The sequence below is a fragment of the Amblyraja radiata genome, chromosome 24, assembly GCF_010909765.2.
Source record: "Amblyraja radiata isolate CabotCenter1 chromosome 24, sAmbRad1.1.pri, whole genome shotgun sequence".
NCBI classification, from domain to species: domain Eukaryota; kingdom Metazoa; phylum Chordata; class Chondrichthyes; order Rajiformes; family Rajidae; genus Amblyraja; species Amblyraja radiata.
This window is the reverse complement of record NC_045979.1, coordinates 3906363-3920741: the sequence shown is the minus strand read 5'-3', so window position 1 is coordinate 3920741 and position 14379 is coordinate 3906363. Positions and strand designations below refer to the sequence as shown.

Genomic DNA, 14379 nt, shown 5'->3' with positions numbered 1-14379 from the left:
AATGGGAAATGAGAGATTATAGATATAGAACAACTGAATGAAAGATATGCAACAAGGTAACGATGATCAAGGGAACGGGCCATTGTTGGCTGTGGGCGAGGTGATAACGAGTTATACAGACTTCTTCTTCTTCTGTCGTATGTCATTTAGACCTGCAGCTCCGTTGAGGCGAGCCAGGCCAACGTGTCATAGTCCAGGTCAATCAGACCTCAAGAGTTCTGACAATAAAACTTGACAGTGAAACTAGTACAACAACCAGGGTGGGGGAGGGATGGAGAGCGGAGATGCAGGGGTTACTTGAAGTTAGAGAAATTAATATTCATACCGCTGGGTTGTAAGCTGCCCAAGTGAAATATAAGGTGGTGTTCCTCTTTGCGTTTGGCCTCACTCTGACAATGGAGGAGGCCCAGGACAGAAAGGTCAGTGTGGGAATGGGAGGGAAATTAAAGTGTTTGGCATCTCTCATTCATTTGTTCTATATCTCCCTCTATCACTGTTTATATCTCTCGTTCCCTTTTTCCCTGACACTCATTCTGAAAAAGGGTCTCGACCCGAAACGTCATCTATTTATTTTTTCCAGAGATGATGTCTGTCTGAGCCGCTGAGTTGCTCCAGCTTTTTGTGTCGAATTAATGTTGTTGGCTTTGATGTGCAGGAAGGAACTGCAGATGCTGGTTTACACCGCAAGAAATGCTGGATTAACTCAGCGGGACAGGCAGCATCTCTGGAGAGAAGGAATGGGTGACGTTTCGGGTCGAGACCCTTCTTCAGATGTGCACTTTGAATCCAGTTCGAAGTTTACAAATTAAAATCCCCTGTCAGATTTTGAAACTGCAATCTGCAAGGATTATTAAACACTGGTATTCATTAAATAGGCGGGGAAATCAAATAATTTGAAAAAAATAATAATATTTGGGGAAGAGTTGGCCCGAGAAATAAGTTTTTGATTGAAATCTGCGACTGTTGGTTTGACGGACACGGCAAAGATGGTGAATGTTACTGCAGTCAGTTTGCAAACATTGCTATCGCTGAATGGGTTAAGTGTAGGCTGGATTCATTGCGTGGTTGGTGCCAATGGGATAACGAAGCTGCCACTTTGCCTGACCGGCGTTCCCCTCCTCCAATTGCAGCAGAACAAAGAGGGGAGAAATAAACAATCCTGTCACTTGTGGTGGAGCCGAGTGCGTAGTCAGCTGAACCAGGCGGCCGTGAGAGGGGGGAGCACCGCATTTGCAACACCAGCTCTCTATTCATCTATCTATCGGCCAGCCGGCTGCATAACCCCTGCCTGCCTGCCTGCCTGCAGCGCTGCGCCTCGGCTTACGGGTAAGGGTTTGGCGGATCCCGCTCGCTCTCTCGTCGCTGCCAGCCATCCCCATCAAGTCTGCTCTTTGCTTTCTGCCCGCCGCCTCTCGTTGCAAGCAAATCCGTCCTCGCACCCCACCCCGTACACATATACCCCCCTCTCCTCCCCCTGCCGTCTTCGCTTGGTTTAAAACAAGACGGCACCCTCACTGCGGGATGTTGCTGCTGCCGGAGCCGCAATGTTGAATGTTGGTTCGCGTTTGCAGAGGACATCCTCGATGGGAAGGTGATTAACCCGGTGCCGCGATACCATCGCTGGTCTTCAATTGCTTCGGGACAAGCTGTCGGAATATATATTTATATATTGTCGCCAGTAAGTAAAAACTTTCAGTGCATCTACCCGGAAACCGAGCAGCAATGAGTTAAACATCGGGGCATGGTTGCAATCCCGAGAGCAGATTCCTCTCTGTGGCACGATGCCAGTTCCCACTTGCTCTCTGCACTATGTTCAATTATTCACCGCTTCAGATGCGAGTTCCTTGTGTCAGAAATGCCTCTCTCCAGCCAACGACTCTCCCACTTCTGCTGTGAATCCTGATCTACTCTGGCACACTCGCTGACCAGTTTGCAGAGTCTAGCCATGTGGTTAAGCTGCCTCTTGGAGTTGCACCTGACCAGCGGATACAACCGCATATTTTCCTGCCTCAGTGTTTTGATTCTCCTGACTCTGTGTGGCCGCCATCCTGTCAACGCGTCTGCTCTCAATTGTCAGTCCGAGTGTATCTGTGCCAGTAACATCGTCAGCTGCTCTAAAAGGGAACTGGTCAACGTCCCTCACTCTCTCCCCAAATACACAGCTGTCCTAGACCTCAGTTACAACAGCCTGACCCGCCTGAGAGCTGGATGGACCACAGTGCACCTTGACAGGCTCCACACTCTGCTCCTCAGCCACAATGGCCTGACATTCACATCTGAGGAAGCTTTCACCGAGGTACCGTGTCTGAAATACCTTGACCTGTCCTCCAACAAGCTGAAGACTCTCGAAGAATTTCACTTCCAGGGACTGGTAAATCTGGAGGTCCTCCTGCTCTACAATAATCAGATATCTCAGATCGACAGGACTGCCTTTGAAGGCCTGGACAGCCTTCAGAAGTTGTACCTGAGTCAGAATCTGATCACTCGATTTCCACAGGAGTTAGTGGAGGCGAATACCAGGTCACCCGTTCTGGAACTGTTAGATGTGTCCAGTAATAAGATAAAGTCTCTTCCTGTCCACGAGTTCAAAGTTCTACCTGCATCTGTCAAAAACGGACTGTACCTGCACAATAATCCCTTGATCTGTGATTGTAGTTTGTACGAAATGGTCATCCAGTGGCATTCCCGCAGTTTCAATTCTGCTGTGGATTTCAGAAATGAATATAAGTGCATCCTTCCACTGAACCACAAGGTGTCGATCAGGCTCTTCGACCTGCAAGAGGAGTACATGAACTGCAGCACTATTATTGACTCGGTGCTGCTTGCCTACTTGGAGGGAACGCTGACGATTCTTTGCGACACCAGACTGAGGGACATGGTAAAAGTGTGGGTGACACCGGACAACGAGACCATACAGGTCGGCCACAACAACCAAAGCATCAAGATGTTGCCCAATGGCAATCTGCAGCTTAGCAATCTGCAGCCGGAAAATTCCGGGACTTACACTTGCCTGGCCAGTGGTAACCAGTTCAACGAGACCATACATGTGCAGCTGAAGGTACGCAACATTACGTCCAGTTTGGGGCACGATTCTCTGAGCACAGCCTACACCACGTTGGTTGGGTGCATTGCCAGCGTAGTGTTGGTCCTCATCTACCTGTACCTCACCCCGTGTCGTTGCAGGTGCGGGAGCAACGCTGACAAGCAGCGGGAGCAACAGGAGGAAAGCATCCATTCATCCATGCTGAGCGCTAGTTCCATCCACGACATCTCTGTGGATAAAGCCACCATGGACCGACGCGTGGCGTTCAGCGAGCCGGGCAAGGATGCGCAGGGGCAGAATGGGAAACACAAGCCAAACGCCGTGGAAGAATTTGAGGACAGGAGACTCCTAGCGGTGCCCAGAAAGAAATCTGACTGCGGCTCTGTTGGCTCTGTGTCTTCCGACTCTCCCATTGTCGTCTGAGGCAATGGATGAGAGCCATGGTCTGCGCAGCATGCACGGGCTGCAGGGTGAGTGGTGCCGATGTGTAGCATCCTAACCCCAGACTTCATCAGCAATCAACGGGCCACCCATGCAACTCTCGATTCAGCTAAAACAATCTGCAGTAACGACGCCAAGCCTCAACAGGAGAAAGCAGACTGAAGGAACACAATGGTATCTTAAGTGTCCAAGATATTCTCTATTTATTTTTAGACTCCTGGTGACTAACCATGTATAGGCTTTGCAGCTTCCTAAGCTGCGATCGAACCCAACCAACCTGCTCCAGCAGAGACTGGATTGTCTGAATCGAGCGGCTGACATGACTAACCCTGCTGAGCCAGGAGGGCACTTCCACAGGTGATGCATGGAATTCTAAAGAAATGTTGGTGAAAACGGTGAGAATAACAGAAAAAAACCCTGTATTTGGCCCAATGTGTGGAGCATAAGGGAAAGAATGAAATGCAAACCTAGAAATCTCGTCTGGTATAGTGGTGGAGCAGTGTACATCAGTAAATGCAAACTAACAACAAGGGTGGAGTGTCCCAAACCAATGGCCAGTTAATACACCAGAGAATCACCAATCACTCTTGCCAGAGGCAGTTCATAATGTGTAGGAAGGAACTGCAGAGGCTGGTTTACCCTGACGCAAGATTGATGAAGGTAGACGCAAAGTGCTGGAGTAACTCAGCAGGACTGGAGAGTCTCTGGAGAGAAGGAATGGGTGATGTGATGGGTTTGCAGCATGCACCTGGGAACAAGCTTATCCTGGGGTCATTCTACCAATGATTGGCCTAAAGCAGTGGATGGCAGGCCTGACGTGTCACACTGTGCATTCAGCATTCTCCCTCATCTGGTTAATCCTAAACTGATGCAGCAATGAATATTGGACAGAATTGAATTCAAAATGATACACCTCAAAACGCTTTCAAAATGTACTGAGAAAGAAAGAGGAAAAAAACCCACTCACGTTGATAAAGTTCAGCTCCGTGATCTATGGTATTATTAGTGTGTCAGCTCATCTGCGAATTTTGGATTGCCAGTATGAATCGTGATACTTGGTTTACCACCCTTTGGACTAGAGTGGAATAACAAGTCAGTCTTGTCTTGACATTTTCTTCTGAACTAGTCGGACTTGTGTTCTATCATGACTAGCCTGGTGAAACTATTTAAAATATTGTATGGCAACATTAACCAGCACCTACGGAACTGCTGCATAGTGAAAAATAGCAGAGCAGAGAAAATAATACAATGGTCTAATTTAATGCATGCCTGACAGTCAACAAAACCCAGTGATTGAGAGATAGGGACTAGCTAATAATTTAAAAAAGAAAGAACTCTTGCATATATATTGTGTAGGAAGGAACTGCGGATGCTGGTTGAAACTAAAGATATACACAAAAAGCTGGAGTAACTCAGAAGAAGGGTTTCAACCTGAAATATCACCCATTCCTTCGCTCCAGAGATGCTGCCCAGCCCGCTGAGTTACTCCAGCTTTTTGTGTCTATCTTCTGCATACATATTGCACCTTTCATGACCTCAGGATGCCCCCAAAGCACTTCGCAACCAATGAAGTACTTTTTTAGAAGTATTGTCACTGTGGTAAATCAGAAAGCAGATGGATTGATGCAATAACAGGTTAATCGCAAATAATCCTTGTCTCAGTGTTATGTGTTACGTTTTACACTGTGTTACTCCAACTGTCCAACACAAACACTGCAGTACATGAATAATTACACACCTCTCTGCAGCATGCAGTGAAGCAGTGTCACCCTTAGCTTATCTCTAATACACTTAACATCTCACTGGTTTGTCACCAATTCCCATACACTGGGTCGTAGAGTATAAGAATTACACAAACAAACGTCTATATAAGTAAAATCTAATTAGTCTGAGGTTAAAAACAAGCACTGCATGTAGGCTTGTGAAAGGGGTGGACTGCATGGATCTGCTTGAAGATGCCAATATTTATTTCAAAAATAATGATCTGTTTTGTGTTGTCTGTAATCACATGTAGTCTGTTTCAGGGCAACAATACAAGCAAGGAACTTAGACAGTCACATGTCGCTTGTGTCTTGTAATTTGTACCCAGTTTTCTGTTAAGTGCCTTGATACTTTTTCATGTCCTTGCTATTTCATAAAATCCAGTAAGATAAAGAATGTGATGGGTTTTTGATAAGAGATAGCAAAACAAGTAGAAAGAAGGGAAATAAGTGATAGTTTAAGATGATAACAGGTTAAGATAAGTAGGGTTAGTCTGTGTGAGTTTGGAGTGGTGGGAGGTTGCGACGCAATTAATCATCTTAATTTACCCGACACACCAATGCTATAGTGTTGGAAATATTGCTCTTCCTTTAAAACACATCTTGTAAGTTTTCTGTCCATTGAAATTCAATGCAAGTCTTCAACTTCATAACCAGATGATGTTGATTAGAACTATGGGTGCTTGAGTATCCTGGGAAGGGTTAAAAATATAAAATATAATATAATTGAGAAGATGAGTGTGCTCGTGTGTCAGATGACGTAGAGCTCGCTGTCGGATTCTGTCGTCGTCCGACATGTTGACAGAATTAGTCGCCCGCCGCGTCACACAGAGTGCATAGTTTCATCGTTTCCGGGGATCGCCACGAGGAGGCTTCTGTCATGATCCCCATTAAGAAGATAAAAGTACATGTATAATGTTGAAGATATGATTATCGTAAAAGTGTAAAGAGAAGAAAACATTCTCAGGCTGCTGTTATCTCCCAAGATCTCCCTGTGATAGTTTAGATTAGAGACACAGCATGGAAACAGGCCCTTAGGCCCACTGGGGCCATGCTAACCATCGATCACACTAGTTCTAATCCCACTTTTGCATCCACTCACTATATACTATGGTCAATTTACAGAGGCCTATTAATCTTCAACCCCACACGTCTTTAAGCTGTGGGTGGAAACTGGAGCTTGCTGAGGAAACCTATGCAGTCACAGAGAGAACGTGCAAACTCCACACGGGCAGCATCTGAGGTTGGGATCGATCCTGGGTATCTGGGGCTCAGTGAGGCAGCACCCACTGTCTTTGATCTTTGATGTAAAACCAGAAAATGCTGGAAATGCTCAGCAGATCAAGCAGCTTTTGTGAAAAGAGAAACAAAGTGAATGTTCTGTTTCTATTTCAGATTTGTAGAATTGGCAGTGTTTTATTCCAATTCAGGGTCATCTTTGAATTGGATTCTGCATATACTCTTATGCAAAATTAACTATTAGTTATATTTTTGTAAAGCATGCAGTGCTGGATATGCTGCTAGCTACATTATAAGAAAGGAAAAATACAGTTATAATGTAGCCCCAGATTGTAAAAATCATGATCCTAGATTTAGCAATGTGATAATGGCAAGGTGATTTGTGTTTGGGGGATGGTTGGCTGTGAGATTATTATTAGCCAGGCTGCAAGGGAGACCTCGCCTGCTATTCTTGGAATTTGTGCCATGGGGACTTTACCACCACCTGAAAGAACAGAGAGGGCCTTGGATTAATGTCTTCTGAAAGACAACACCAGCCCTAGTACAGCACTGGGAAGATCAGACCGGATAATGTGCTCGAGTTGGAGTAGAAGTCTTTTCTGGCTGCAGTATAATTGCAGATTTCAAAGTACTTTTGTCTTCGCACGCTGTTGAAAGGTCTGCACTTACCCTGAACACAGAGATTAATGTAGGACTGGCAATGTAGCAGCGATCCATCCATTCCAATTTGCTCCAAACTGACTCAGCCGTGTGCCTGTTTGTGAACTCAATGATGTTTTTAACGGTGAATGTTGTTATTCAATGTATCAGGCAAAGGAAACATGATTTGTCTTGCTGGCTTTTGTCAAGTGTCTTGTAAGCAGAGTGGAGGAGACTGTCCTCTGCAGCTGTGATCTATGTCCTCCTCATTGTCACATTTGAACAATGTATTGTGATTTTAGTAATAATAATTTATTATATTGTGTCTCTTCAAACTCACCTAAGTGTGTGCACAGAGTCTAGAGGATAATCTCCACCAGCTCGCATCCTGCCCTCCAACATTAAACAGCGCTAGTGTTTTATTCTCAGTCCCTCTTGGTAATAGAAGCCTTTGGTTGACAATGGACATGACCCAGTATTTCCATGGCTGAAATACATTTGACCAATTTCAGGGTTTAGTAGGATTTCTTGCTGATTATTCTTGATCTTGCGTTCAGGAGGACTAATCTGGTCATAACGCACTAACTGCCCGCACTCCCACCTACCTACTGACAGTCGGGTCATTACCCTGGGCAGGAGATTACGATGATGTGCTCTCATTGTAATCCCCTGACCGCGGAAATGATCCATCAGATAAAGGACATTGCCAAATCCAGCACAAATTATACTCTTCGAACCATTAATGTTGTTGTCAAAACTTTTGGTTTGCTACTTTCAGCAGTTTTAATTTGTACATTGATGTATTGTTAATTTGTGAATTACCTATGAATAATTTCACCGACAGATTTGTGTGTAGAGCTGAATTAAAGACACATGGAACATAAAGAAAACTTAACTGAAGTGCTCTTGGTCTGTAAACACCACCTGACACTGCATGAGTAAGTTTAAAGCAGACCTGTCTTGGAAGCTAAGAGATCGACGCTCGTAGCTTTTTTTTTTAGTTCTTAAGTGTTGCTGGAATCTCCTTCTGGCTAAAATAACTCAAGTCTTCAGCGACCAGCTGAGGCCACCAAGAGCTGAAAGTCATTGCCTGCCACAGGCTGAAGAAATCTACATGAAATCTACAGCAGAAAAATGGCCACGGCCCTTTTGGCTCGTGACGTTACTGATGCACCACATGAGGAAGAAATGAATAGAATGAATAGGCAAAAGGAAGAGATAAAGAGGGGTGAGAGGAGGCTATTGTGAAAAACAAACAAGCATAATGAAATTACATTATCAACCACTCTCAGCAGTATTGAGATCCACATTCCAACTACTTTGAGATTTCTCCTGATGCTGCTTCACCCGCTGAGTTTCTCCAGCATTCTCCTGAATGCCCTATTGCTGCTGCTTGTGCATGTTTTAATAGTCCCGTGGAGAAACTCTGCACTCCTCCACTTCCTTGTCTCATTATCACTCACATTTCTATTTCCATTCAGCTTGTAATTAGAGCCACGGTAAAAGCACGGCCCATTATAAAGCTCACCAAATATGAATAGAACAATACGTTTTCTTGTTCCCACTTTCTGCTGCTGTTGTTGTACATTATTAAATGAAAAAGCGGAACAATATCAAGGGAACACGCTGACTTGTTACACTATGTCCAGGGGGCTAAAATTAATATCAAGGCTGGAGTGCCTGACATTTGTCTGTTGCTTTCGTGACTTTACATGTTATTTAGCAGCCTAGTCTGAAATTAAATCTGGAAGGTTTTAGCTCTGATTATGATATTTCATTTTGCAATTTACTTTTTATGAAAACCTTTCCTGAGGGCAATGAACTAACAGTAAAACTGAGAACTGATTGCTGGAAATATTGATGTCTGAAAACATCTGTATTTTGGATGGCAAAGAAAGACAAAAGGGATTTCCATTTGATGGTGTTTACAATCAATGATGGAGAAACCCACGCTGAATTTACTTCCCGAAGCAGATTGTATGCGGAATGAGACTGTCCATACAAATAGCATGTAATCATGGCCTTTTTACTTGCCTGACTCTCAGTGGTACATCAGAAAGCTTTATATGAGCAAAGAATATGAAGGTGTTTATTCTCATTATAATCAGTGCATGTCATAGAGTCAGGATTGTACAAAGCAGCCACAGATCCTTTAGCTTGGGTAGTTTACACCCCAGGGGTATGAACATTGATCTCTCCAATTTCAGATAATCCTTGCATTCTCCCTCCTTCCCCTCCCCCTTCCCAGCTCTCCCACAAGCCTACTGTCTCCGCATCTTCCTTTTTCCGTCCCCCCCCCCACCCCCCCCCGACATCAGTCTGAAGAAGGGTCTCGACCCAAAACGTCGCCTATTCCTTCTCTCCATAGATGCTGCTTCACCCGCTGAGTTTCTCCAGCATTTTTGTCTACCTTTAGCTCATCGATATTGTTTTGATAGGTACAAAGAGTGAAGCGTGGTAAACTAATGCAAATCTTCCGTCAGAAGCAATATTATTGATCTACGACAAAGCCCGTTACACAAGACCACGTCACACTCAAATCAAGGGTTGCCACTTTTCAATAACCTATTCTTCATGATTCATTGTGCGATGTTCTGCCTATAATTGATTTCCTTGCAGAATCTGCCATTTGTTCCTCAACATCGCCAGTCACTGCAGCACCACACAAACCACTGAAAACTAATGCTCTTAATTACCCAATTGAATAATCAGATTTTATGATATCAGATGTTTTGTTATCTGACAAATGTTTAAAAAAATGAAAGAAAACCGTCACATTAAATTTTAATAACTATGATTTATTTCCCTGCCTTTAATCTTCAATTCCAGAAAGCTGCAAGGCAATGTTCCAAATTTGGCAACTCCAGTATGCCCTATGTCAGGGAGATTCACACAAGACTTTGTTTTTCCAATCTGAAACCAAGACATTTCTCACAAAATACTTGCATTCTCACAAAAGTTTGCCCCTAGAAACCCAATAGTATCTAGTACTCCTGTGATGCCATTAAGATGCCATTAGCTATTTAGGAAGTTACCTTATCCTTGCCAATCTAGTAGTAAATGCACCTATCCATGCCAGAATTGCTAAAGGTGATCACTGCACTGTCCTTGAGGCAAATTCCTGCCTTTTCAGCAAAGCTTTGCACATCAAATATGCTAAATGGGATTGTCATAAAGTCATGTGATAGGAGCAGAATTAGGCCATTCGGCCCATCAAGTTGCTCCTCCATTAATCTATCTCTCCCTCTTAACCCCATTCTCCTGCCCTCTCCCCCCCCAACCCCTAACACCCATACTAATCATTGTCTCAGAACGGATGTGAACATTCGAAATAGGGCCACCATGAGATATCGTGAACCTACAGCAGCAGAAATGTGCATCACAATCTGTAATCTCATGCACATCCTGCACTGTCTCATTGTTATCAAGACAAGGGATCAACTTGGTTCAAAGTAGAGTATAGAAAGATTTGTTGGGATGAGCAACAGGGATAGCTAATGATGATGAGGTGCCATTTGAGTTGTTGGCATCAGTGGCCATTCATTCCAGGAAATTCCAAGATGTTGCTGGAAACAACAACCCCACTCGGAGAAGTTTCTAATATACCTGACGGTCAAAACTCCTGAGTTTAAGTATTTGAAACTTCCTAGAGTACAATCAAAACATGAACCATATTGTCAATGAATGTTCCCTCAATGTTTCCACAAGCTCAAAGTAACACCTGGATAAATGGCACATGTATAAATATGCTGAATAAACATCATCATTTAGATGAATATTAATGTGGAAGATCAGTTCAATTCCCCCTGGGAGTTTGCCTATTCAGATATAAATATATATATGAACAAATTGACAGGGTAGTCCGAAAGACTGCATATTTATGCACAAGAAAACTGTTAAACACAATATCACCTTGCCTGCTGTTGTTGTTCCACTGTCATCACTGCTAGGGTATGTTTCCAGTCAAGGCCAGCTCCTCTCTCATGGCTCCATGGTCCCCTTTGTTCAACTGTAACACTGACACCTCTGATTTACCCTTCTCCCTCTCAAATTGTAGATTAATACTTACCATATTATGGTCACTTCCTCCTAATGGCTCCTTAACCTCAAGTTCCCTTATTGATAGACTATTGACCGACATCTACTACAAACTTACTGACTCCCAAAGCTATCTAGACTACACTTCTCCCAACCCTGCTTCCTGTAAAGACTCTATCCCCTACTCCCATTTTTGCATCTACGCCCATCTGCGCCCAGGATGAGATTTTCCATACTAGATCATCGGAGATGTCCTCATTCTTTAGGAAAACAGGGGTTCCCCACTTCTATTATAGATAAGGCTCTCACTAGGGTCTCCTCGATATCCTGCAGCTCCGCTCTTGCTCCCTCTCCCCCCATTTTCAACAAGGACAGAGTCCCCCTTGTCCTCACCTTCCACCCCATCAGCCGTCGCATGCAGTATTTAATCCTCCAATACTTTCGCCACCTCCAACGGGATCCCACTACTGGCCACATCTTCCCATCACCACCTCTTTCTGTTTTCCGCAGAGACCATTCCTTCCTCAACTCCCTGGTCAACTCGTCCCATCCCACCCAACCCCCACTCCCCAGGTACTTTCCCCACAATTCCCTTGCAAGGAGATGCAACACCTGTCCCTTTACCTCCCCCCCCTTGACTCCATCCAAGGACCACGACAGTCTTTGCAGGTGAGGCAGAGGTTCACTTGCACCTCCTCCAACCTCATCTACTATATCCGCTGTTCCAGGTGTCAACTTCTGTACATTGGCGAGACCAAGCGCAGGCTCGGCGATCGTTTCGCTGAACTCCTCCGCTCAGTCCGCCTTAACTTACCATTCTCCCGGTTGCTCAGCATTTTAACTCCCCCCCTCCATTCCCAATCTGGCCTTTCTGTCCTGGGCCTCACTCTGACAATGGAGGAGGCCCAACGCAAATTGGATTACATTCATGACACACTCGTCAACCAGACTGGTTCCACCAAGATGCAGCACAGAACGCCACAGGAGACCCTTCTTCCCTGTGGCTATCAAACTGTACAACTCCTCTCCCTTCTGTCGTGGGATAGACTGACTTCCCTCCCCAATCTTTGAACATCCCCAATGCTTTCCGCTCATCACTTTAATTTCATGTTTCATGTGTCTTGTGTTTTTATGACTGTTGGCAGATCAATTTCCCTCCTGGGATAAATTAAGTTCTATCGTATCATATCTTATCCATAGTCAAGATTGAACCCAGGTCTCTGGCATTGTAAGGTGACAACTCCACCTCTACGCCACTGCGCCGCTCTTAAACATTCACGCAGTCCCCCACAAACACAAATGTTGCGGTTGAGTATCCTGCATTTGGGGACATTGCAGGCGTCAGCACACCCAAAGTGCAATGGGATAGCGGCGTGCTGGGAGAACCTCCTCTTTGATCGGGATCTCTCCCCTGCCAGGTAAGGGTTGCATGCAGTGCTGGTTGCTTTATTGCAGGACAGATGTAGAGGCTTTGGAGGGGTGCGGAGGAGGGTTAACAAAATGTTGCCTGAATTAGAGGGTTTCAGCTACAGGGAGAGGTTGGATAAACTTGGATTATTTCCCCTGGAACGTCGGAGGTTGAGGAGAGACTCGATAGAAGTATGTAAAATTGTGAGAGGCATAGATAGGGTAAACAGTCAGAACCTTTTTCCCAGGATGGAAATGTTCAACTCTAGAGGGCAGAGCTATTAGGTGAGTAGGGGAAAGTTTAATGGAGATGTGCGGGGAAAGTATTTTACACAGAGTAGTGGGGGCATTGAATGCTTTAGCAGGGGTGGTGGTGAAGCAAATCCGTGGTGTTTAAAATAATTTTCTATTTGTACATGGAAATGCAGGGATTGGAGGTATATACATAGATCATATACTGGTAGATGAGATCAGCTTTATGTTTATGTTCGGCATAAACATTGTGGGCCGAAGGGCCCGTTCCTATGCTGTACTGTTCCATTTTTTGTTTCATTACAAAACCCTGGCTAAGAGAAGGATGGGACTGGCAATGTAATGTTCAATTGTACTAGTGCTACAGGCAAGATGGAGATGGGAATAAGAGAAGAGGGACTTACTTGACTGATTTAGGAGAACATCACGCCTGTGGTCCAGGTTGGCATTACTGAAGGATCATCCAGTGAGGTTCTAGGGGTGAGATGAGAAAGTAATGGTGTTGACCATCTTCTGTTTGTACTATAACTCCCCCAAATATTTTTAGCGACCAGCAACCGCAGTTCTACTGGTTTTAAAATAATAAGGGATCAGTTCAGGGCTGGTCAACGAGTTACATTTAGAAATTGGGGAGCTTGCAAAAGTTGATTGGAGTAGGTTGTTTGCGGGCAATAGGACCCTGGATATTGGGACGCTTTGAATAGTCCTTGGAGGCATTCAACACATGCATGTTCCTGTTCAAGTGAAGGGCAAGGCAGGTAGAAGTAAAGACAACAAGACAGATGGAGGCTCTGGTGAGGAAAAAGAATGAGGCATGGGTCAGGTATAAGCAGCTGGGATCAAAAGTATTCCTGGAGATGTATTCAGATTGAGGAGCATACTTAAAGCCCTGTCCCACGGTACGAGTTCATTCCAAGAGCTCTCCCGAGTTTTTAAAAAATCACTCGTGGTAAGCACGGAGAATGAACGTAACGGGTACGTCGGAGCTCGGGGACGTCTCTTAGTGGCTCGGAACGCTAACGGCAGGTACTCGGGAAGACTCGCTAATGGCAGGTAAGCACGGGAAGACTCGTGAAGATTTTTCAATGTGATGAAAAATGTCCACGAGAGCCCCGAGTACCGACGAGTGGCCATTACCGTAAATCTCCGAGTACGAGTCAGGGCAAACTCGGGAGAGCTCTTGGAATGAACTCGTACCGTGGGACAGGTCTTTTAAGAAGGAAATCAGGTGTACATACAGGGAACATGAGATACTCTGGCAGATAAGCTTAAGGAGAACCTACAGAGGTTTTCTAAGTATCTTAATGGCAGCTAATGTTATGTCTCTATTTAAGAAGGGCAACAAAGAAAAAAACAGAAACCTTAGAACAGTAAACCCAATATATGTGGAAGGAAAGTTACTAGGGTGGATTCCGAGGAATAAGATATACAAGCTTTTGGAAAGACATGGGTTGATTAGATAGTCAGCATGGTTTTGTGTGTGCGAGATTGTCTCATGAATTTGATTAAGTTCTTTGACGAAGCTAGCCAAGAAGGTAACCAAGAAAGTTAATGAGGTCA

At 44.6% G+C, this 14379-nt stretch overlaps 1 protein-coding gene and 1 pseudogene across 1 annotated transcript; one reads left to right on the top strand and one right to left on the bottom strand.

Moving 5' to 3' along the window:
- Positions 1 to 1098: 1098 nt before the first annotated feature.
- amigo1 (adhesion molecule with Ig like domain 1) lies at positions 1099 to 8017 on the top strand. The gene has a single exon (XM_033042283.1). The coding sequence runs from the start codon at positions 1946 to 1948 to the stop codon at positions 3464 to 3466; it is 1521 nt and encodes a 506-aa protein (XP_032898174.1). The 5' UTR covers positions 1099 to 1945; the 3' UTR covers positions 3467 to 8017.
- Positions 8018 to 12438: 4421 nt separating this feature from the next.
- Positions 12439 to 12586, bottom strand: LOC116987122 (annotated as a pseudogene).
- Between the last annotated feature and the right edge of the window lie 1793 nt (positions 12587 to 14379).

What these genes read in the sequence shown, in the direction of transcription:
- amigo1 (XM_033042283.1), top strand. Translation starts at nt 1,946, where the DNA reads ATGTGGTTAAGCTGCCTCTTGGAGTTGCACCTGACCAGCGGATACAAC.